We start from the raw sequence: 23064 nt of genomic DNA, 5'->3' as shown, positions 1-23064 counted from the left end.
CTGAATTTTAAACCCCTTGATTTTACTTTTATTGATGATCACAGTTTAAAGACTTAAGGTAAAGGGACATTTTAAAATTCCTGAAATATATATTAACTTGATTTTACAATGGGGTAAAAAGAGGCCTGTAATTTTTATCATGGGTACGCAGACGTGGGCAAAATTGTTAGTACCCTTCGGGCGATGAAAGAAAAGCCCACAATGGTCACAGAAATAACTTGAATCTAACAAAAGTAATAATAAATAAAAATTCAATGAAATGTAACCAGTGAAAATCAGGCATTGCTTTTCAACCAAGCTTCAATAGAATTATTTAAAAATAAACATAGAACAGACCTGGACAGGTGTAATAACTTATTTCCCTTTTATTTGAAGATCTCGCCCTAGAAAGGATAACAGCAAGATGTAACTAATGATTAGCTGCTTTATACCAACAAATGCTAACCCCGGTTTCACACTGAAAGCATCAGAGGCACAGAACGGCAGCAGAACGTCACTGCTTCAAATAGAATCCATTATAGTCTAGGGAGTGTTTCAAACCAGCAGCAACGCGCCAATTTCCAGATGCGTCCCAGAAGCGGCATGCTGCGCTGCGTCACTAAAGATAGGATCAGGTTCTATTTTTGCCATGTGCAGCTTCTGGGATGCATCATTTTTCCGCAGTTAACATAGGGCTAGACAGGAAATCCCACATGGTTTGTGTAAAATCACCAGTAAATTTCAAAATAAAAGTACTGCAGCGATGCAGTTTCATATATGAAGCTTACGTGCGACCCAACAGCTTACTTACTCACAGCGTCATTCCAGAAGTGCAGCGGTGTGTTTTTCATGGCTTTAATTCTGGCAGTGGAGAAGAACAACATCATTTATGACATCAAACAGCAATATCAAACGTGATTTCCTTCTTTTTGGTTCAATGGCAGATTGCATAAACAAACCTTGACCTGAAGTCTCGAAGGATATCTTGTAATCTTGTGAGTCCAGCAAAGAAGAAGCTGTGCTGTTGCCAACTCTCCCGGTGTGAAAAGGACCGCTTTGATGTTCGCGAGTAAAGCCATTTTGCGCCGCTGATGCTTCCAGTGTGAAACTGGCGTAACATTACCGTCTTGCCAACAGCTAATATATGAAACTCACTATTAAGTCATGTTAACAAACTAAAATAAAAAATTCATCACCAAATCAACACATCTTTAGCATTACTTGCTTTCTTTTCACGAATACACAAAAGAGAGATCAGGCTCAGACGTCTAAAGGGGTCCGGGTGGAAACATTTCTCTGTTCTCAATCGTTCTATTAGACGGAACTCTACAATCTCTATACTTCTTGATCTTATAATGCCACAACAGCGAGCCCTGAGTAAAAGTATTTAACATGCTTAATAACAAGTTTCAGGGTTCACATTTGACTCATTAATGAGGACTTCTTACATGTTGTGAGGCCCTACGGTGTTTGAATGAAGGTTTTGGAGTTTTAAAACAGATGTTTCCTGAAATATTCACATTTAAAATTAAAAACACAGTATCAAACTTCAGATCAATTACTTGTCAGCACAAATGATTGATATTTGACATTGTGTTTTATAACTATAACAACACCCAAACAGCTTATGCATACATGTTTAAGAGTATTCATATTTTATTATAACTTTGTGTTGTAGTTTTCATTCCTATATTTCATAGTTTAATATCTAATAAAATACTTAGTGTAAACCTGTAATGAACTTCAATGCATACATATTTATTTTTTGCAATTTCTCTAATTAGACTTCATAAAGTTGTGACAGTAGCACAGCCTCGCCACCAGTGTTTAGGTGACCTACAGGATTTCAAACACACCATCTGGTTGAAACATAAAACAAAGCATGTGTGCCAGAGAGCAGATGAGTGAGACTATGGTGAAAAGGGCACCGTGTTTACATTAGAAGACATGTTTAGCATACCTCAGCAGTGACAGAAAGATTCTGTAGCTTTGGACTAAAAAAAATATGGGTGGCAACTCTAGTCACTAAAGTATGAGAGTCTGTCCTATAGCAAGAAAAATCTGTGGGGAATTGTCTAATTGGAGCCCATCCAGGCTCATCTGCAAACCCTTTTCTGTCTCTCACATTTTGGTTTGATTCTCATCTGTTTGAGTAACTCAGACTTCTGCATGCACTTAAGACCCACCAACACACAGAAGGCAGTAGTCAGGCACACAGCAAACATTTTAGTATTGTTTAAGAGAAACTAAAATGTTCTGTTTTCCTATGATGAGAAAAGTGCTTATGACGTCAAATTAAACAAGGCAAAATAGTCAATGAAAGTATTTCTTACAAATCCAGCCAAGAGAAACTCGCTCTCTTGTGCTTGATGCAGAAAAATATACAACAACAAAAAAATGACACTTCCTCTGCTGAAGTGGAAGTATGAGTACAATGTGGTTTCTTTGCTGGTCTGTCCACAAGACTACATAAAAACTAAAAGGGAAAACTTTCATAACATTTAGTGAAGAGGAGCACTAATACAATAAAATGCAATTTGGTCAGGATCCAGATCTACAGATCCAGTTCCTTTGGGGGAGGACTGCTCATTCTGACTGCTGCTTTAATGAAATACTTCGATCTTGTGACAATCAAACTGCGAGGTAGAGACAGTTCTGATATGACTGCTTTAAATTTAGTCTGCAAAATAAACTTGACAGCTGCACACAGCAACACAAGAACAGAAAGACTGCTATTTTAGGGATTAATCAGTCTGCAGTCTGTGTTTATTGAGATGATGAGAATAGATAAACCCTTGTGGGATACCACAAATCCACTGAGAAGCTCAGCTCTGTCACAGCATGAGTTCTTCTTATTAGACACTAATGAGACAGTAATTTTTTCAATAAATCTGTGAGTGTGGCCACCAAGAATGCAAGAAAAATCATTTCAATTAACAATTAATAATGAAAAGAAAGATGCTCTAAGACAGCCTTTTTTTTTTGGAGAATTTATTGAGCATCTTCAGCCTGGCCTATAACCCAATCCACACTGTGTCCTACACTGAGAATATCAACTTTTACCTTCTGGAAGATGTTTCGGGGTGTGTGAGTTCAGGAACCCAAAGTACAGAAACCTTTAGATTTTTTACCAGGGGAGGCGTTAGGCCCGGCTACTTGGGCTCAAGCCCCGAGTGTTTTATGAAAAGACTAGTGTGTGTTACGTGTGTGTGTTAAGCCCCGGATCTTCTTCAGACCTAAATCCGCCCGTTTTTTACTCAACTGCGTTTCTTAATCAGCAGGAAAGAAAAAGGACTCAGCAAGTCTTTTGCTGCAGAATGTTTTGTCTTTAGACCACTTAAGATGTTCTTACTAAACAACATGTTATATTTAGAAAGTATCCCTCTATTGTGTTGCTGATTCTGAAGTCATTGCATTGGAATTTATAATATAGGATAATTGTCAAGGTGAGCAGAAAATCCGTCCGTTTTCCCACGCTTATCCAAGTCCAGGACGAGGAGACAGCAGTTCCAGCAAAGAGGCCCAAACCTACCATTCCCCTGGCAACCTACACCTGCAAGACCCCCAGGCGTTCCCTAGCCAGTGTGGAGATACGATCCCTCCAACATGTCCTGGGTCAAGCCGGGGGCCTACTGCTGGCCGGACACACCTGAAGCACCTCGCCTGGGAGGCGTCATGGGGGCATTCTCACCAAATACCCAAACCACCTCAGCTGGCTCCTCTCAATGTGGAGGAGCAAAGGCTTTACTGAGTCACTTCCGAATGTCCAAGCCTCTTTGAATACAACCGCCCAGTTTAGTGTCTGCATCACTGCAGATGCTGCCCCAATCTGCCTGTCGTTCTCCTGTTCCCTCCTTCTCTTACTAATGAACAAGACCCCAAAATAAACTATCCCACTTGAGGCAGGACCTCTGCCCCGAACTGGAGTTGGAAATCCACCTTTTTCCAGTCAAGCATCATGGCCATGGATTTGGAGATACTGATTTTTATCCCAGCTGCTTCGAACTCAGCTGCAAACCTTCACAGCAAAAGCTCAAGGTCACTGATTGTTGGAGTTAAGAGGACCACATCATCCACAAAAGCAGACATAAGATCCTCCAGCCACCAAACTTGACACCCTCTGCCCCAAGCTACTCCTTAATTTGGTCTATAAACACATTGAATGATATGGTGACAAGAGGGCAGCCCTGGTGGAGTCCAACCCTCACCAGTAACAAGTCTGACTTACTACTGGCAACGTGGACCAGCCTCACATTCTCTTTGACTTTTTTTATCTCGTACGTTTCATCTTGACTGAAGACCAGCCATTCCAACAGCATTTGCAAACAGAGGTGGACTGGCCATCTGGCATATCTGGCATCGTCCAGGAGGATTGCTTAACTTGGTGGGCCGCTTACCCAATGTGGGCCGGTCAAACCATGGACATAAATACGTAGACAAGGCATTGGGCACCGGAAACCATAACAGCATCGTTGCCATATTGGATGGGTCCCTCATTAGCTAAACACTACTGGAGTCTAGGCAGAGTAAGCAACTATGCCCATTTTTTGTGCAGCCTACAGTTGCAACAACTGGCGCACTACTGAAAACAGATTTGTGGGATTACAACAGACTCTTCTAGTCTATCTTTTGGAATTTTATATTTGTATTTATTTTATTATATTTATATTAACTATCATGCAATACCATGTGTCTGATTTTGTGAAAAAGCTTGGTAAAATGTGCTTTTCAGTTGGGTGAACACATACCTCAGTAGAAATAAATGCACTGGGGTAAATGGAGACCCATCCAAGATGGCGGGCTGCCACTATGTCAGTTTGCGTCGCATCTACGATGTCTGTGGGATAAACTAAAGGGCCCCCCCCCCCCGACCCCTCCCTTGACGACTGACTGGACAGAGAAATGTCTGCAAGAACACCCCCCCCCCCCCCTTCCCGATGGGGAAATGCCAGGGGCGAATCGTCATCCTTGTCCACTCGTTAGCAAATGGAAGTACAGTTTCCCTTGTGACCAGGGATGTACCGATTGATGCATAAGGAAGATAATTTAGAATTTATTTAGAAATTTCAGAAAAATATATCATGATATAATTTTTTGAGGGAAATCTGAATGAGCTATGGTGTATAGCAGCAGTCCAGAGCAAAAATAAATAAATACTTTGGATCCGCCCACAAAACTAGAATCTGTCTATTTCTAATCTTAATTTAATAACCGTAGCTGAGTAAAACTGCTGACTGATTAAGGGACATGGTGTTTTTTGACAGTTTAAGCAATTTCACATAATCACCCTAATTGCGGTTATATAAAAACTCAGAAGTTATGGCTAGAGCAAGCTGTAATATTTCTGATCTAGGATGTGATTGGCATCAAAAGGCTTAGTCTGGGTTTTACAAACATTGTCAGAACTTTTGGTATTATACACATATATCAATTACCAAATTAAAACATTATTTCTCAATACATGATACAAAATTCTCACATAAATTGTTGCATCAGAGTTAGCTAAGAAATGAAGCAATTCCTCCATTATCACTTCAATATGTGCTTTTCATGTGGGAAGTCACACCAGCTAGAATTCAGCTACTTTATTAGCTAGACAACAGCCCACACTGTTGTGATGAAACTTAATGCCTATTGAATGAAGCAACACCCTTAAATTTAGAAACATTTTTGCTAATGGTATGTTCGCTGAAGGAAAGTGAGCAGCAGATATAATTTCAGGTAGAATAGTTACTGCTATGGTGACTTTACCAGCTGGAGGGACCAGACATCCCACGTTGTGTTGGATTTCCTCTTGTCCCACATGGCTGATATTCAAAAGTCAACAAGGCCAGAAACTCATTTCCTTATTCTTGGTTTTGGAGCAATTATTCTTAATTTTATTTTTTAGAAATTAAGAAAAAATTGTTCTTGAGTCATTTGCAAGGTATATTTGTTGGTTAATAATTGTTTTGTTTTGTTTTAGCAGTTGAAGAGCTAGGCCCATTAGCCTCTTATATTAAATGTGTTGGACACTCGCTAATAAATACATTTGCAGTGGTCTCTAGAAGGAATGAATGCCTTGCACGTTGTACAAAAAGCCCTGGTGTGCCTGTTTCAGCATCTAGAAGATTGCCAGATCAGAGAAGAACTTCAGAAGACTCTCACATCTGACCGGCTAACAGCAATACATCTCTACTACTCGCTTTGTTTACTTTGCAATGTTGATGTTTTTCCCTGCAAATAACACAAGCTTGGAGGAGTTTTGCCATGTGGTGGAGTTTCTAATGCTAACAGTTAGCGTCTAAGAGGCTGAGACATTATCTGCTGTTTCCTGTAGGCTAAACCTACAGAAGACTTCCCTGTCTTTAGTCAAGATGGGTGAGTCCATGAATGTTAAAGGACAATGTTATGTCACGCTGTCAGGCTCTACAAATCCTAGCGCAGGGCTATTCAATTCCAGGCCTCGAAGGCCAGTATCCAGCACGTTTTAATGGTTTCTTCTAGTCCATGGTTGAATCATCTGTGCAGCAGCTCATCAGGCTCTGCAGAAGCCTGTTAATCACCTGCTGATTGAAATCAGGTGTGAGGAAGCATGATTAAAACCAAAACGTGCTGGATACCGGCCCTCGAGGCCCAGGCTCAAATATCCCTACCCTTGTGTTCCACAGTCAATTTTTTTATCAGAAGCTAATGCAGAAGATAGGTGTAGGAGACTATTTTCATATTTTAAAAGCATGAAAACCAAGTGACTAATTATAATCACAAATATTCATGAAAAAAATGTTTTTTCAGTCAACCACACCTTTAAGCCTGGTTTCACCTTCCTGACATCTGGCTACCGAGGCCTACTGGTTGTACTTTGCACAAGACTGAAAAGTACGGACCAACATGCTTGCTCTTTTATTGCTCCTGTACTCTGGAATAACCTTCCTCTGACTTTGAAAAGATGTGCTAGAATTATGTATATTAACAACTGGAAAGGGTGCTTTGAGTTGCTTTGATTTCACGGCGAAAGGACTGCATTGCCAGCTGTGAAGTGGGTAATTAGCTGCAGAAATTAGCTTTTGGGCTGCAGATTGTTGAGCAGTTGGTTGCTGATGAACAAGAAAGTAAGTGTCCAAGTACATCATGGAAAGTTGGTGCTTCAACATCTTTATTTTCCACGAGGGCGTTAGCAGCAGTTCATCCAGACTGACCTAGCGTTAGCTCAGGATTGTGTTAGTATCTGCTCGGTCGCTAGCATTACTGCAACCAAGGTATATATATTCTAGACACTGAAGTGGGTTGGGTATACCGATGTAAGCAGGAGTGTCTTAAATATTAAGTATTATGTGAAGCTTTTCTAGAGCCAACCATCTCTCTCAAGATGACTAATTTACACAGAAAGCAGATTGGACACAGCTCTCAGTTTTTGGTATGCTACATTTGATCATCCAAGCTTCAACAACAAGAAATAAATGTGGTTTTGCATTCTACTGCCCCTTTAAGTCTGCAGAGTGGTTTTGGTGCTGAGGGCCACCAAAACAAGACAAATAACAATAAAGCTACAACTGTTTGGTTTTTTGTATTTATGGCAAAAGATGCAGCAAAAAGGCTTTTCATTGTTCTTATAAACTCATTCTCAGTTTAAAATACTTTGCCAGCACTGTTCCAAAGAATATAAACTCCTAGCCTGAGAACTGAGTTCTACTTCCTGTATGGTAGCTAATAATAGCAAGTTCAGCAACAATAACAGCTCAAGGCTTTTTGTTCTTGTTGTGTTATTTTCCCCAAAAGATGTGCATCAGTGCTGATTCCCTCCATCTGCCTGTGTTCGTGCCAACATGTAGAGGAAAACTAACCGTCACACATCATTATTACTGACAAAGATACTTGTTTGAGGTGCAGCAGGCAGAGATACTGTGATCATCACCAAAGAGTCACAGCCAGCAGCGTCTCTCACACTCTCTGCAGTGTTTACAGGCAGTAATTTGTGTTTTGAGGTCTGAGCGCCGTAGCGACACGAAACTGTGATTCTCACCTCTGAACTTCTTTGGAGGGGTGTTGAGGTCTCCAGCATCAGGCTGGACAACACAACGATCATCCACCAAGCTGTAAAATAAAAGCACACCATTATTAAAGACTTAGTATGAAACACACAGCTGTCAAAAATAGCGTCCGTTTGGATCTTGATGTTTAGTTTCTTTTGGCAGGGAGACATTTTTAATTTCAATATGAGGATCAGCATCACTTTGATGAACCAGAGAACGCGGTCTTCGTACAGGTGGTGTTTGGTGCCAAAATGGAGGAGAGACTGATGAGCAGCATGTTTGCAGAAGGTTTGTAATAAAGGATTGCTGCCCATCTGTCAACAGAACTCAACAGACCTCCAGCTGCAGACTGAAGGAATAATATGCTAACATCTGAAATTATACAACAAAACTTCTGGACAATTTTATCATATTTCTTCCTGGATGTTGTAATCTCAGCTTGAAAATAATAGAAGGTGTTTTTAACTAGTTTTTGTAATATGAGTTATGAATTTTAGCTCTTTACACCAAGAATAAAAATTCGGACTAGTCCAATTGGTAGGGATGTCCCGATACAACTTTTTCACATCTGATACGATACATATATTACTTCCTTCAGTTTTGACCGATACCGATATCAATCTGATACGATGTCAGCACAAATCAGACGTACTTTTATCCATTTCATATTGTGGAAAGTATGAAAGGCTTGATCAAGTGATATTACTCAATCGGAGAACAAGAGCCAATAACAGTAAGTATGAAAATAATGACAATTTTTTCTTAACCATTGGTTGCAAAAATGTGAACCTTAACGGACCGCTTATATTGGAGATTTTTGATGCTGTTCGATAGAATCCGACACTGTGTTTTTGGGGTTATCGATAAAGGAACGGGACATCCCTACCAATTGGAATAGTATTCATTCATTAGGAAATTTAAATTACCTTTAATATTATTTCCTTAAAGGGATAGTTCAGATTTGTTTAAGTAGAGTTTTGTGGAGTTGGTATCCTTCCTGCAGTAGACAGCATCATGAATGACATCAGTTTGGGGAAAATCATGAAGTTGTTTTCAAAAGAGCCAAGCTAACAGCTAGTTTCAACAACTCCAAACCAGGATTCTGATAGAACCTATTTCCTAAAACACAAGTTGTTAATAAATCATTTATTGATTATTACGCTACACGTCTTTCTCATCAAATAGAAAACGTACCAATTCTGGGTTTTCAGGGCCAAGACAGATTTCTATACCTTAAAAACTCTGACTTGCGGTTTGGCAAATGCTATATCTGTCTCAAAGAGTTTACAAACAAAACACAAACAAACAAACAAATAGAAAATCGCAATTGTAAAGTAAAAATCACGATGGTGAGTTCATGAACTAGGTAAAATGATGGCTTTACTAGGCAATGGTGCATTCAAGGACTGAAATAAAAGGATGCATTCCTGAGTTTCAAATTGACCAACCCCTAATTAAACCAATTATTAATAATATTGGCCGATTACATCACCAAACAATTTTGGGGGTGAATTTCTGAATCACATAGTTAAGCACACACTTGGCAGTATTGCTTATGTTGGATTATTTGTGTATTAACTGACCTTGGCCACCTTGCTCCTGACAGAGTTCTGTGTGACCTTTGAGAAACTATTTCAAACTTGCTGGAATTGTCTTGATCTCATCCCACAGTCACTTATATTAGGCGCAGACACCAAATATTTCACTATCTGTCCACATAGCATCACCATGACTGCAGTCTTGGTGCTATATAGTCTTTTAGGTTCTAATCCAATCAGGAATTGCCATCATAGTGGGGGTGAAATGCCCCCACAAGGGTATATTAGGCAATGTCAGCCATGTGGAGGCACTCTTCTGGAGACCTCCAGAGAGTCAGGAATTCCTTTTGTTACCCTGTGCTCCCTCTCTGCTCCTCTCTACATAAACCAAGATAAAACAGAATCACTGCCTCGCTGTCTTTATTAAAGAATTGCTGTGTTAAAGTTAACATGAGTTGCCATAGTTGAAATAGTTCAAAGCTCCCAAGCGTCTCTCCCCTGTGGGGAAAGAACCAAGAAGGTTAGGACTAGACCGGTTCCGAGCGAGTTTCAGGCAGCCATGGACCAAATCACGGGCCAAAAACCAACACTTACTTTTAGCACCCCCTAGTGTACGTTACTAAATACCTGTGGTCAAAGCAAAAGTGAAACCGTCTCCTCAGTCTTGATTAGTTTCTACAGGAGCGGTTAATCACTAAATGAAACAAATCAGCTGTGTTCATGATGTAAAACAAGCAGGAAACGTGCTGGAAGCAGACTGGAGTAGCTCAATGTTTTCTAACAGCTGCCGGACCGGCACTCTGAAGTTACAAATGCGGTATTCTGGCCACAAAGGGCGGTGGGGGTCTGAGTGACATTTAATTAACCCTGTTAAATGGTCATTCTAGCACATACTGTATCAAAAAAAAATATTTAAAAATATGAAAAAGTTGCACAGTATCCCTCTAACAACCAGTTGTTTATAGCATAGTTAGCGTTGCAACATATTTTAGATGGAGAATCAATGCAAATGGGTTGCAGCACAAATGTTCTCCAAAACATCTAAAATAGGGACTTCTATGAAAATCATTAAATAGCTATTTAATTGGTCCTTATTAAATAGATGAAACTTGATAAATGTGAGCCCGGCAAGACAGGAAAAGCTACACCAACCGCAGCTGCTGCTTTCGTGAAATAACCACAGAACTGTAAATGTGTGTGGTGTGTGTACATTTCAGAAATAACCACAGATGTTATGCAAATAACCACATACTGAAATACAGTAATGTACAGGTTTAAATCTGCAGGTTTAAGGAAGCCAATTTAAGACTTTTTAAGATCTTTTCAAGGCCATTTAGATTATATTTCAGACTTTACATTTTCAGAATGAAAAAATAGATTTGACCACCTTCTGTACAAATCTTAATTGGAACTGAAAGTGCCAAAAACTAACACAAACATCAAGATAATTACTCTGCAGAGGATAAAAGTGCATGTATATTCCATGAAGCAAACGGTGCAGTACTACTTGACCTGCACATCCCCATGGCTCATGCAGCCACTAGCTAAAGCAGCTAATGTGCACACCTGAAAATAGCCATCTCCCACACACACCTAAATGAAAGTTGGTGATTTTGCCCATTCTAGTTCCAAATGCAAAAATACATAACACTGATTAGAAATTAGCAAGATTATTCACAGATTTCCAAATAAAATTAATCTTGTTAACTGGGTCTGTAGTATTGCTCCTCATGTTAGGGATTTTTTAAGGCCTTAATTATGGAAAATCTAATTAACGTAAAGTTTTAAAAGACTTTTTAGGGCTCTGTGGCTACCTTGAAATAGTATTGTCAAAAGGTACAAAAAAGTACTTTGAGGTTACTTTTCATACAGCAAATATCCATTTTGGTAACCCAGCATAAACTAGCTGTTAGCTCATCATTCCAGTCAGAATTGATCTGTTTCTCCAAATCGAGGTCTTTCAAAGTCCAATCTACAGGTAAGATCTGCACCATTTTTATAAAGCAGCAGCTTCTCCCTAACCAAGTAAAGGTTTAATAAATATCACATAAACATTTAAGAATTCAGAAAATACCCTCCTCTGCATCTCTACAAGGAGGAAATATTCTGGATGAATCAGCAGAGGACAGGCAGGAATTTTGGGTGACAGATTTAACTTTTACTGGCTTACAATAACACTTACTGGGACCGAGGCCAAATCCTACATTCTTTTTTTTTTTTTTTGCTAAAAAGGTCTAAAATGGTCCACAAGAATGCCTCCAGCCTTCACTCCTCGAGGACCAAGGCTGTCATATGTGGACATGAGGACAGAGTGTGTGTTAGGAGGAAATTAGTGATTGTCATGGACGTCACATGCAAAAAAAAAAAAAAGAGCCACACTTCACAGGAGTTAGCTAATGATCCGTCCTGCTGAACCTCGTCTCCAGCTCAGACGAGGAAGTTCTGATGCTTATGGGTTTCTCTCCTCTCGGAACCGCGTCTTTCCTCGAATCAGAAAATCTGGAGAATGCAGCGGAGTTGGTTTTATGTGAGGAGTGGGTGGCTTCTGGCCAGAATCCTCATGACAATTTTTGTAAATATGTGTGTGTGTGTGTGTGTGTGTGTGTGTGTGTGTGTGTGTGTGTGTGTGTGTGTGTGTGTGTGTGTGTGTGTGTGTGTGTGTGTGTGTGTGTGTGTTTTCATGACTACGTGGGAAGTGTTTGGACTGAAGAAAGGCCACAATATCTTTATAATGACTCAGTGTTTTGTGGGGGTCATTTCGGTTTTTATGAGCCAGCAGGCGGGAGGTCCAGGATGCTGAAACGAGGGCCCTGATTCTGTTACCAGACAAACTGAACAGTTCACCTGGTATGATTACTCTGCAGTTTACACCAAGGCAATCTCACACTCCTTTCTTATGAGCTGGTTTACATCTAAAACACAGGAGGAGGGGGAGGGGCACCAAGTTTAATGAAATCCCAGAGCTGATTTGTTGAGCGTGTGCTGCTGACTATGAGCCCAAGCACAAAGCAACCAACTTTTTATTAATAAGGAAATAAAATAAAAATATATTTCCTGTTTGTCACAGGATGGAACCGTTAATCTTGTGTATCGTTTAATAACGCTGCATTTTTGTTTGGTTGTTTCAAAATGTGCTTGAGTTGCATTGTGGGAAGAACAATAGAAGCAAAAAAACTACAAAGATCAGTTACATTATTCAGCAGGACAAGATCAAAAGAACATTTTAAACACTGTGATGCAAACTGTAAAAAAAATAACTCTTTTGAGAGAATTGAAAACTTAGATTTATTTACTCGTTGTTACTGTTTGTCAAATTTAGACCTGACTGGGCGGTGACTGTAGGAGACAAATGGAGAGCAGGATTCACGAGGGAGTCTCCAAAACCTCATTTTCCTCTTGTGTCCAAGGAATTTTAAACATGTTTAAAAAAAATGCTCATTTTCTCTAACAATAGAATTCGTATGAACACTTCCAGTTCATCTCAATCAAACTGACCTCTAGTTTCTGTGAGTCACGTCAGAAGGTGTGAGAAAAGTGAGACGGCTTAGGAGGGGAGGCAAAATTGTGAATGAAATGAGAACAAATGTAAACAAACTGAAACATTATGGAGACATTTTATGACTAAAAAGTTAAAAAAAAAAAACGTCATAATAACATGATATGTTCCAAGAGACCATGTCATAATTCTAATCAGTGTGATTCCAACAGAAAATGTGCATATTTTTTCACATTTTTGTGTCTTTGTCGGAGGTCACTGTGGTGGTGCTGCAGATAGCCCTGTTGCCCTGCAGAAACATGGTTCAAATCCAGGCTGCAGCACTTTTGAAAGGAGTTAGCAAGTTATCCCCGATGCATGTGTGTGCTTTCTCTGGGGACTTGTTTCCTCCCACATACCAAATAGATGTGTGTTTGCTTAAATGGGAACCCTAGATTGTCCCTTGGTGTGTGTGTGTCAATGGAGGTTTGTCTCTGTGTGTCCCTATGATGGACCTGTCTTACGGATTGTTAAGAAAATCAGTGAGTGAGTGTAACTATCCAACAGCTTTAGCCTAATAAGATCCAGACTTTAGCGACCAGCAGATATTTGCTTATATTTAGTGTTTTGAATGCTAACTGGATCGGATGGGAAACACAACCCAGTACTGCTGGGAATTGGTAAATTCAATACTGCACACAAATTTACCTCACTCAAGCCACGTCTTAGCCCCTAACTGTGCAATTATTGCCCGTTCGTTTTATTTTCTCCAGGATTACGAGCCAATTCAAAATCCAAAGTGCTTTCTGCAGGATGAACCATACAGTTCCAGCTGTTTGATGATCTTTGCAGCATAACACTATTCTGTAACTGTCAAGCACCAGCCGCTTTCATCACACACACACGCGCGCGCGCGCACACACACACACACCAATTAATCAGATGCATTTCTCACTGCATGTATTCAGACTGTGTAACATACCCCAAAGTGTTGATGAAGCCACTGGTGGACCCCTCTGCATACAAGGAGCAGATGTCCCCGATGTGTAAGAAGCTGGACATCTTATCCGACATGTTTGGCACAAACTAGGAAGCACCTACACACAGGAGTAGAGAAGGTAAACTTGACACATTTTGGATTTATAAGACAATTACACAGTTCTAAATAACTCAAAATGTTGCAGAAATGTTGTAGTAAACACTGTAACATCACATTGTGTTACCCAATCCTCGTCGTTCATTTGTTTATGACCCATTTACAGTTCACAGGCTGGACGGACGCTGACAGGACGCGCGGATTTGCATAAAAGCGGCTGGGAATGGAAATGCTCTGCTGATATGTTGTTACCAGGAAGGTTCCTGCACCTGCAGCAGCAGCTCATCACCCCTGCAGCTGACTTGTTGGAGCCAACAGTTACACTTTTGTTCACCTCTATCGCCCCGAGCTTCTTACAAACTGCTGGTGAATCTAAAACTTTACCAAATTAAAAAAAATAATAATTTTAATAATAACAATTCAAAGTTCGGTAAAGAATTGGCAGCTGCTTCAATGAGAACACGAGGAGCGCCGTGACGGTTTACCGAAGCATCAAACATCTTAAAACTTCACTTTTTTAAATCCGTTATTCGGAACCACATTGTCCAAGTTCTTGCTCGTCTTTAAGGCTTACCCGAGAGCATTATAAACGCCCTGGTGTTCAGCTGTGAGCGTCTTCAGACCCATGTAGGGAGATGTAAATATTTTTTTTCTCGGAGATGAGAGAGTCGGAAGAAAGAGAAAGGATGACAGCGGCAGAGTTCGGGATCAACTTTACCTCGGCTGTTGTACCGCTCAGATCAAATACTCGGCTTTCTCCGGACCTTTGGAAAAAACATGACGGTGGTGGTGGTCTCCTCACCGGGTCGAGGGTGAGATTTAGCTGTCGACGGTTGAAATAATCCAGTTTTTGACAGCTTTCCGCGGATGCGTTCACTGAAGCGGGCAGGCAGGCACTGGCTGGTGGAGCTACCTGGCTCGCGGCCAGCTCGTCTTCTTTTTTCTTCTTCTGTGGTATCTGCCGCGTTGGTAGCTGGGAAATGTTGTCCGTGTGTTCTAAACTTAATCTGTACTGAGTTATCACTCTCTTTATGTCTATTTAATCCTCGAAAACGAATACAAATATATACACTTAAGAAAAAGCTTTATTTCCATGCGAATGAAAACACTTTTAAACTTATTTTGTGAAGTAAAATACAATTTTTGGTCTTTTTTGTCATTTAGATTCAAAAAGAATTATCAATATACTTCAAAGCCCTTCAAACGATTACTTTTACTTTTAATGATAAACAACGACAATGTATTTTTTTCTCAGGCAAGAAAGCGTTAACCTCGTTCAGCCAGCTGACTAGTCACGTGACTTTGCGGAAGTCTTACAATAACATGGGTGAATCCTGAGAAGTGGGGGGTTAAGAATGGTGCGGCATTACCCTTTGTTTTTAGTTTTAGTATTTGTGAATGAAGTATTTTGTCTCCAGAGTTCATGCCGGGGGGAGCAGGACTCTCTCCCCGTGGAGGGAGCAGGGGGATGCGGCTGTGGAAAGCTGAAGAGAGCCGCTGATGAGAGCGGGACAGCGACCAAAGACCCAGCCGACAAATACTCCGCAGAGGCGAACGAGAGGACATCCGGGGCCAGTGAAGATGGGAATAAAGTACAAAGTCAGGTATGATGTGGATCCTGTTAAAGAAGAACGTGAACCCTAACAATACCAGATGAGTGAAACTGCCTTCTTTCCAAGCATATTACTCATTAGTAAGAGCTAATTTATGGCTTTACAATAATTCAGTTCATTTAGAGCTCATTTTGTAACCGTTTTGATTTGTCGCAGTTATGAAGGTAAGTAAAGTTTCTGTCTTTGTATAACCAGACAAAGTAATCAGCTTTAACTTTTTATTCGCACAATTTTCAAGTAAAACTTTTGTTTTAATTACTTTTAATGAACTGCATCTAGTATCTTAGGCAGCATTTTATACTTCTTTTCAAAACAGGGTTATATTTATTTCACCTGATTTCCAGTTTTTCGTAGTAATATGTTTGTTCTGGTCTGGATTCTCCGTGGTGCCTCTTCACAATTGAAATGATCTGATTTTAGTTACAAAAAAATGTTTGATTAGGATCATTTTCACAGTCTGAATGAAATGTAGGTTTATTTTTGGGTTACAGATGGTGTTGATACCTGGAGGAGAGTTTCTGATGGGAACTGACAACCCAGGAATCCCTGCAGATGGCGAGGGGCCTCAGAGATCGGTGCACGTTGACCCCTTCTACATGGATGTCCAGGAAGTAACAAACCAGCAGTTCCAGAGCTTTGTTGGTGCCACTGGATATGTCACAGAGGTAGCAGGTCTATTAAACAGGAAGTTCTTATTTTGGATATATTTTTATCATCTCTGCTAATAACATACTTTTCCTCCTGGTTGTAGGCAGAAAAATTCAGAGACTCATTTGTGTTTGAGGGAATTTTGAGCGACTCTGTCAAAAATCAGATTACCCAAGCAGTGAGTATATCTAATCTACACTTCCTTATGCCTTCTCAGCTGAAAGCGCTGAAAACATGTCATCACCTTGGCGAAGGTACTTAGTTTCACACGGCAGCTCTCAGAGCCGTGTACTCAGACTCACTCTGAATGGTTGTTATGGAAACCTGCAACATCAGGACCAGACGGGCAGGCTCACACATTTTGTCTGCTGTAGACCGAACTCCAGCTTTTACAGACATCCTGCTTTTATTGTGTCAGTTTTATCATTTTTACTGTATTATAGTTTTGTTGTTATTTGGGAAACGCTTTGTGATTTTATCCGTGAAAAGTTCTAAATAAATAACATTTTCACTTTCACTACATTTTCCACTCAGGGCCGTGGGGGGCTGGTGCCTATCTCCAGCAGTCTCCGGGCAGACAGACGGGGTAGACCTTGGACAGGTTGCCAGTCCATCACAAAACCCTAAACTCGTGCATGTTTCGCTAAGCTTTTTAAGCAAATTTTACAACCAAATTCTCAATTAACATTATTTTTGTAATAGAGTAATATTTTTGTTTGGACTCCACAAATAATAAAAACTTGCAGCAAATACCTATTAGACAAGATTTTATATATTTCAAAGATATATTTGTATTTAGCTTCCTTATACTTTTATTTTAAAATCAGATTTTTGCTCCATTTTCTTTTCAATAATTTTTATCTAAGTTTTGCTTGAAATAACAGAATCAAACCATCACTAGTTACCTTTATACGCATTTCCTCTGATCTTTTGCAGTTATCTTTGTGGACATTGTTTATAGCCATTTTAAAGCTTTTTTTGAATCACATGTATAGTAATAAGTTAGAATTTTTGTGGCAATTTATGAATTTGCAGCAAGATCTCCAAGAAAATGTGTGAACCAATGTGGCCAATATGTTACAACCCCAACCTGGTCTAGGATCCAGGGAGGTCTAACACAGAAACATGAGAATAAAAAGAAAATGATCTGACACCAAGTCACAACCAAAGAAGAAGTTTTATTAACAAAAAGCGTCCCTAAGGGAGAAAACCTGGGAGTTTAACTTATGCTGCAGAAAACAAAAGATGAGGACTTAAGTAACTTAAAGAGCAATGAAATGAGAACTAAAACTCACTGGTTCCAAAAATGAAACCAGGAACAATGGAAGCTTGCCCGGAGGCCTTACCAAAAAGTCCACTGGTGAACTAACTCACCCACACAACCGACAGCTCTGTTAAGAGCAAGAGGAAAACGAATATCGACCTGAAGGTTTTCCCAAGCAGGTTGAAATTAACCATCCGGGGGCAACTATGTGATAGGTAATTTTTCATTTATCCCATATTACCTTAAAGGACGACACACAGAGAGAGATTAGATTATTCGTAATGTCCATGAATCGTCATGCGAGAGCTGGGCGCAGAAACCCCTCCATGAGCTAACCAGGCCCCCTCTGCTCCTGGGGAAAGCCATCAGCTCACCAGCTCTGCATGCCCGCATTCTCCACCAAAATGTTAGGTAATTAAATGTGGGGTAATATTTAATCTCCATAACCCTGAAACCTGAAATTAACACACATGACAACAAGGGAGACATTTTACCCTGAGTCCCCAAAATAAAGGAGAGTTAACGCAGACGTCACTCCCATGTGTTCTCAGTTCGTGAGGGGCTTTATTCAGCAAAGGATGGAGAAGGCGGGGCCTTCTCAGGTTACAGAGGTACAGAGGTTTCTTTGGAAATCCACAATCAACATCCTGGAAATCCACAATCAACATCCTTGACTGCAAACAAGCTTCTCTGCTCAACCTTTCATGAACAGCCACAGTTGGCAAACACAGAGATTAATGAAGTGTTAATAACACAAATTGGGCATCTTTTAGGCCTCAGAAAGGTACAATTATAAAAATACCCAACATTATGCGTTCCCAAAAGTTCTCAAACACAAGTCTCTCTCTTTAATCCTCTCCTCTCCAGTCCTCTCAATCCGTCCTTCTCCGTCCTCTCCTTCGGTCCTCTCCGCCATTCAGTGCAGCGCCATTCAGGCACGAAATCACTCAGGATATCAGCAGCATTTTTGAAATCCGAAGTATGAAAGAGTGATTTGAAAAATGAAAAGCTGTGTTTAACCAGAAATAAATAGTTACTAATCATAAAGAAACATGTGGTTGCTGTGATCCACAACAAAAAAGCACATTAATAAACTCCAACATGACATTTTCAGTGAAAATATAAATAAAACTTACAAATCGTAAAATCATACTCAGTAAATCCAAAAATCCTTTCTGGAAGTTTTATTTGAGAACAAAATGATGCTTTTTAAAATTTGTTTTACTTTTCTAGAATTTTTTTTGTTTTGTTTTCTTACATTCTTTGGATCCTCTTTCAAGCATGTGCAGGAACACTCCAGACTCAGACTCATTCACAAAGTCTTCAACCACCATCCCGTGTTTATGTAACAGCCCAGAGTTTCTCTGGCTGCATGTGGACATTAAGGCATACCATAATACTCCAGCTGCTTGAGACTCTTTAGGTGGTTTGCAGCTCAGTCCTAAGAGGTTTGAGCTCAACCCGCCTCCCACAGATGAAATCCAGGCAGCAGGGCGCTGACTGCCTTGTCTCAGCTGTCACGTACAGCCTGATCATGTGGGGCTCTGAGGACTGGGCCCTGCTGCAGCACTGGAAACCAGTCCTACCATTCCAAACGCTGAGAGTGTTTTCATTAAAGGAAAATGAAACTTAAGTGTGAGAGAACTAAATTATTCATGTGTTCACCTTCTTCGATGTCAGGTGGCTGCTGCCCCCTGGTGGCTTCCTGTCAAAGGGGCCAACTGGAAACACCCCGAGGGGCCAGACTCCAGCATCACAGACAGGTAGAAACCAACTAACCACGTGTGTCTATTTTGATTCCAATCAATGCTTAAAATCATCAATCAATTTCAAACGTGTGTTTTCAGACTGAATCATCCAGTTGTCCACGTCTCTTGGTCAGATGCGGTCGCCTTCTGCTCCTGGGCCAACAAGAGACTTCCTACAGAGGCAGAGTGGGAGTGCGCCTGCAGGGCCGGCTTGAAAGACAGGTTAGACACGTATCTGTGAGAAAAAGGTGAGTTTGTTAGAGAGGGTCTCAGATGAACCTCTTCCTCTCCACACAGACTATACCCTTGGGGAAACAAGCTGAACCCTAAAGGAAAGCACTACGCCAACCTCTGGCAGGGGGAATTCCCGACACACAACTCTGGAGAGGACGGATACGTGCAAACATCTCCGGTATGACACTGAAAAATAAGGTGTTGTGTTTAACGAAAGGCTCTGATCAGAAGTGTCAGAACTGGATCTGGTCAGACCAACACGAGTAATACAGCGAGGCGCAGCAGCCGTCTTGTTTATAAAGCCTTTCATCAAAGCTGCACCATACCGGATAAACGGCTGCGATCTCAACTGCAGATCCCAGACTTAACAAACTTCTGCATTTTCTCCTTGTCTTTATTTATTTGCTGGAGTTTAGCAAATGAAATTAGACTCAAGTAAGTTTCGTCTGTATTCAGAGAGGATGCTTCTGTGATGAACTGATCAGTAGCTGAATCAATTACGTCATTCAACAAAAACAAAATCTACACGACGGGATGTTTCTAATGAGATAAAACTGCTCTCACTGAGTTTTATGTATACAAAACCACTTTTTGTTTATTGTTCTCATAATTTATCAACTTGAGAAGTAAAAAGGCTTTTGTTTGAATATTTAGAAGGAAACAATAAAGGGAACCAAGTTAGAGACAGTAAAATCATGATTTTCTCCTATTTGTTCTTCTACTTTTGCTTATTACGTCACATTATTGAGCCATTTTTCTGCTAAACAAATATTCCTACACTTGTTATGGTAAGATCTACAAGCTCACATAGGATTCATGTATGGTTCTGATGAAACCAGTATAAAGGACTGTTGTGTGGTTGTAATCTTCCCACCCTGCAGGTGGAGTCTTTTCCTGCTAATGGTTTTGGTCTCTACGACATAGTGGGAAATGTTTGGGAATGGACCTCAGACTGGTGGACTGTACATCACATGACAGACCACCAACACAACCCAGTAAGAACGACACACACAGAAATTGTTCTTCTTTATAGTCATCATGGTTTTGTTTTGAAGACAAAGAAAACAATTTTTATATACAAAAGAAAGAAAATGATATTTTATATAGCGCCTCTTAAGATAAAAATCATGAGGCGCTTTACAGGTTGTTTCCATATCTGGGTGGCCTGGTATTTTTCCGGGCCAACCAAGGCTCATTCTCAGCCCTCTTCTCGAGGGGGTCTGCTTCAGGCCGACCAGGGCCAACACACCCACTGCTGACAGCAAATTCACACCTTCCATTAGAGCAAGCCTCTGATTGGTGGGTAGAATCAGCCCACATGGGCTTAAGACAAGGATGTGTGGAATCAACCGGGCCAGGCTGGGGCCGACCGGGGCTACCCGGTCCGGACCGACCCGGTACAGATGGGAATGGCCCAAAAGGCTGCAGTCGGGTCCAGCAGGACCAGAACAGAACAGGATTTGATGCCACTGTCTCCTTCTGTCTTGCAGACTGGTCCTCCTTCAGGCAAGGACAAAGTGAAGAAGGGAGGATCCTACATGTGCCACAAGGTAAAGAAGACTCAGACAAAAGACGAACAGCAGATTTGATGTGTGTGTCTGTACAGACTTGTTATAAACTAAGTTCTGTTTCTACCCAAGGGTTCTGGAATGCCATAAATATAACAAGTTGCCTGGTTGCCATAGTATGTTACTGTCTAAAGAGTTCTGTTTGTGGACAAATGGGTTCTGTAGGAGGCAAAAATAGAAAATAAAGAAAAATCTGTGGGTTATATTGAGATGAATTATTTAGTTCTTTCTCTCTTTGCTCCAGTCTTATTGTTACAGATACCGATGTGCCGCTCGGAGCCAGAACACTCCAGACAGCTCAGCCTCTAATCTGGGTTTTCGCTGTGTTTCACGGGAGAAACGATAAACTCACCCAAAGCCCAAGCCCCCCTGCTCCATAAAAGCTGTGTTAAATACAGGGTAAACACAAGTGTTTGATTTTAGTAGCTGAGCCATTTCTAGAATACTTTTTAAAATTCTTTATTTTTGCATTTGAAGAGTGCTTTTGGATGAAGAGGGAAAATGTGTTTTGCTACTGTAGATATTTGTTTGGATCTCTTATATGGCATCTTTGTTTTGGGGGTTTATTATGTTAAAAGGTGATGTCTGAACATAGTTTTGACCCCTGAAGCACCTGGATTACTCCTAAATTCAAGAATTTCTTAGTGGCACAACTCACCCTGGTTGTTGTTGTTCACTCAGGACAATTTTAAATAAATACTACAAGTAATTTCTGTAACATATCAGTTAAAGTTGCATTAAACCCATTTTCTTTAATATGTACGGTAGCCTTTCTTTTTGCAGGCGCATGCTGCGTATGCGCTTCACAGTCTTCCTCAGAAAGTTTCTAATTTTTTCACACTTTATTTATTCCAAAGTCACCAGAGGAGTCAGAAACTAAAGAAAGTGTCCGTCAGTCAAAACAAACAAGGTCCTGGGTTCGTGCCCCAGTGGAACCACCTGTTACTTGGACCTTTCTCAGTGGCCTAGTGGTAGAGTGTCCGCCCTGAGACTGGGAGATCAGGGGTTCGACTCCTGGTCGGGTCAAACCAAAGACTTTGAAAAAATGGGACCCAATGCCTCCCTGCTTGACACTCAGCATTAAGGGATTGGAAACTTGGGACTTTAACTTTGACATTCAACGTGCAATAACGAGTAGAAACCACCAGGGGGCAGCACCTGTCCCTGAGTAATTTAATCCAGACTACAGTATTTTTATATAATAAGCATTAAACTGATGACGGGGTGATTTTTGTGAGAATAGACCAAAGCAGCAAGTGTTGTGTAACTCTAGGGTTTAATTACTCCTCATAACACTAGATTTAGTCATAGGAGGCAAAATAAACAATAAAAATGCAAAACAAATGTCTAAAAAAATGAACACAAACTTTATTTATCATGATGTATTCAGTATATACGTTGCATGAGAAAGTAATAAACTAAACAATTAGCTACAAAAATCAAAACAAAGGAATTCGTAAATAAAGTCTTACGTCTTCCTAGTGCATCTAAACAAACAAAACTGAGAGGTTTTCACAGATGTTTGTATTTCTAGCAGTCATTTAGCAGGCTAAGTCCTACTTTCTTTAATGGAAATTAGAAAGTTCAAAGGTATAGTTGATACAACATTACTGCACAACTGCTAACATTAATTAGACAATTTACCGAGTCTAAACCCTGCTGTCAGTTTTTAAATCGGAAGTTATTACAAACCTCTTTATCTATCAGTGCACAACAGATTAACTGTTTTACAAAACAAAGAAAAGAAAATGTTCATTTTTCCATAAAATGAGTCAAAAACGCACCACAGAGCAGAGCAACTAAGACCCACCTGGAGGCTAAATACAGCTGCCGTCTCCAGAACCAATAAGAGATGAGACTCGGGCGATACGCTATGGTAATGAACATCC

The 23064-nt window shown here is 40.4% G+C and overlaps 2 protein-coding genes across 3 annotated transcripts in view; one reads left to right on the top strand and one right to left on the bottom strand.

Annotated features, from left to right (window-relative positions):
* LOC107384050 (inositol 1,4,5-trisphosphate-gated calcium channel ITPR1) overlaps positions 1–15007 on the bottom strand; it is a 120442-nt gene extending 105435 nt beyond the window's left edge. For both annotated transcript variants that reach the window (XM_054739643.2, XM_054739639.2), the window contains exons 1-3: positions 14819–15007; positions 13987–14101; positions 7982–8052 (exon numbers count right to left, since the gene is read on the bottom strand). In XM_054739643.2, the coding sequence (XP_054595618.2) occupies positions 7982–8052; positions 13987–14078 (163 nt within the window). In that variant the 5' untranslated portion in view covers positions 14079–14101; positions 14819–15007. The remainder of the gene's footprint in view (positions 1–7981; positions 8053–13986; positions 14102–14818) is intronic.
* Positions 15008–15386: 379 nt separating this feature from the next.
* On the top strand, positions 15387–21933 carry sumf1 (sulfatase modifying factor 1). Its single transcript, XM_015957079.3, has 9 exons — positions 15387–15704; positions 16205–16378; positions 16465–16539; positions 19306–19388; positions 19473–19595; positions 19671–19785; positions 20489–20602; positions 21098–21157; positions 21420–21933. Exons 1-9 carry the CDS (start codon positions 15456–15458, stop codon positions 21519–21521), a joined length of 1095 nt encoding a protein of 364 aa, XP_015812565.1. The 5' UTR covers positions 15387–15455; the 3' UTR covers positions 21522–21933.
* The last annotated feature ends 1131 nt before the right edge of the window (positions 21934–23064 follow it).

The sequence above is a fragment of the Nothobranchius furzeri genome, chromosome 3 (genome assembly GCF_043380555.1).
Source record: "Nothobranchius furzeri strain GRZ-AD chromosome 3, NfurGRZ-RIMD1, whole genome shotgun sequence".
Classification (NCBI taxonomy): domain Eukaryota; kingdom Metazoa; phylum Chordata; class Actinopteri; order Cyprinodontiformes; family Nothobranchiidae; genus Nothobranchius; species Nothobranchius furzeri.
This window is presented reverse-complemented; position numbering and strand designations above follow the sequence as displayed.

Coding starts and splice junctions, on each gene's coding strand:
- sumf1 (XM_015957079.3), top strand. CDS start 15,456: ATGGTGCGGCATTACCCTTTGTTTTTAGTTTTAGTATTTGTGAATGAA. Junction 15,705..16,204: donor GGAATAAAGTACAAAGTCAG/GTATGATGTGGA, acceptor TTTGGGTTACAG/ATGGTGTTGATACCTGGAGG. Junction 16,379..16,464: donor CCACTGGATATGTCACAGAG/GTAGCAGGTCTA, acceptor TCCTGGTTGTAG/GCAGAAAAATTCAGAGACTC.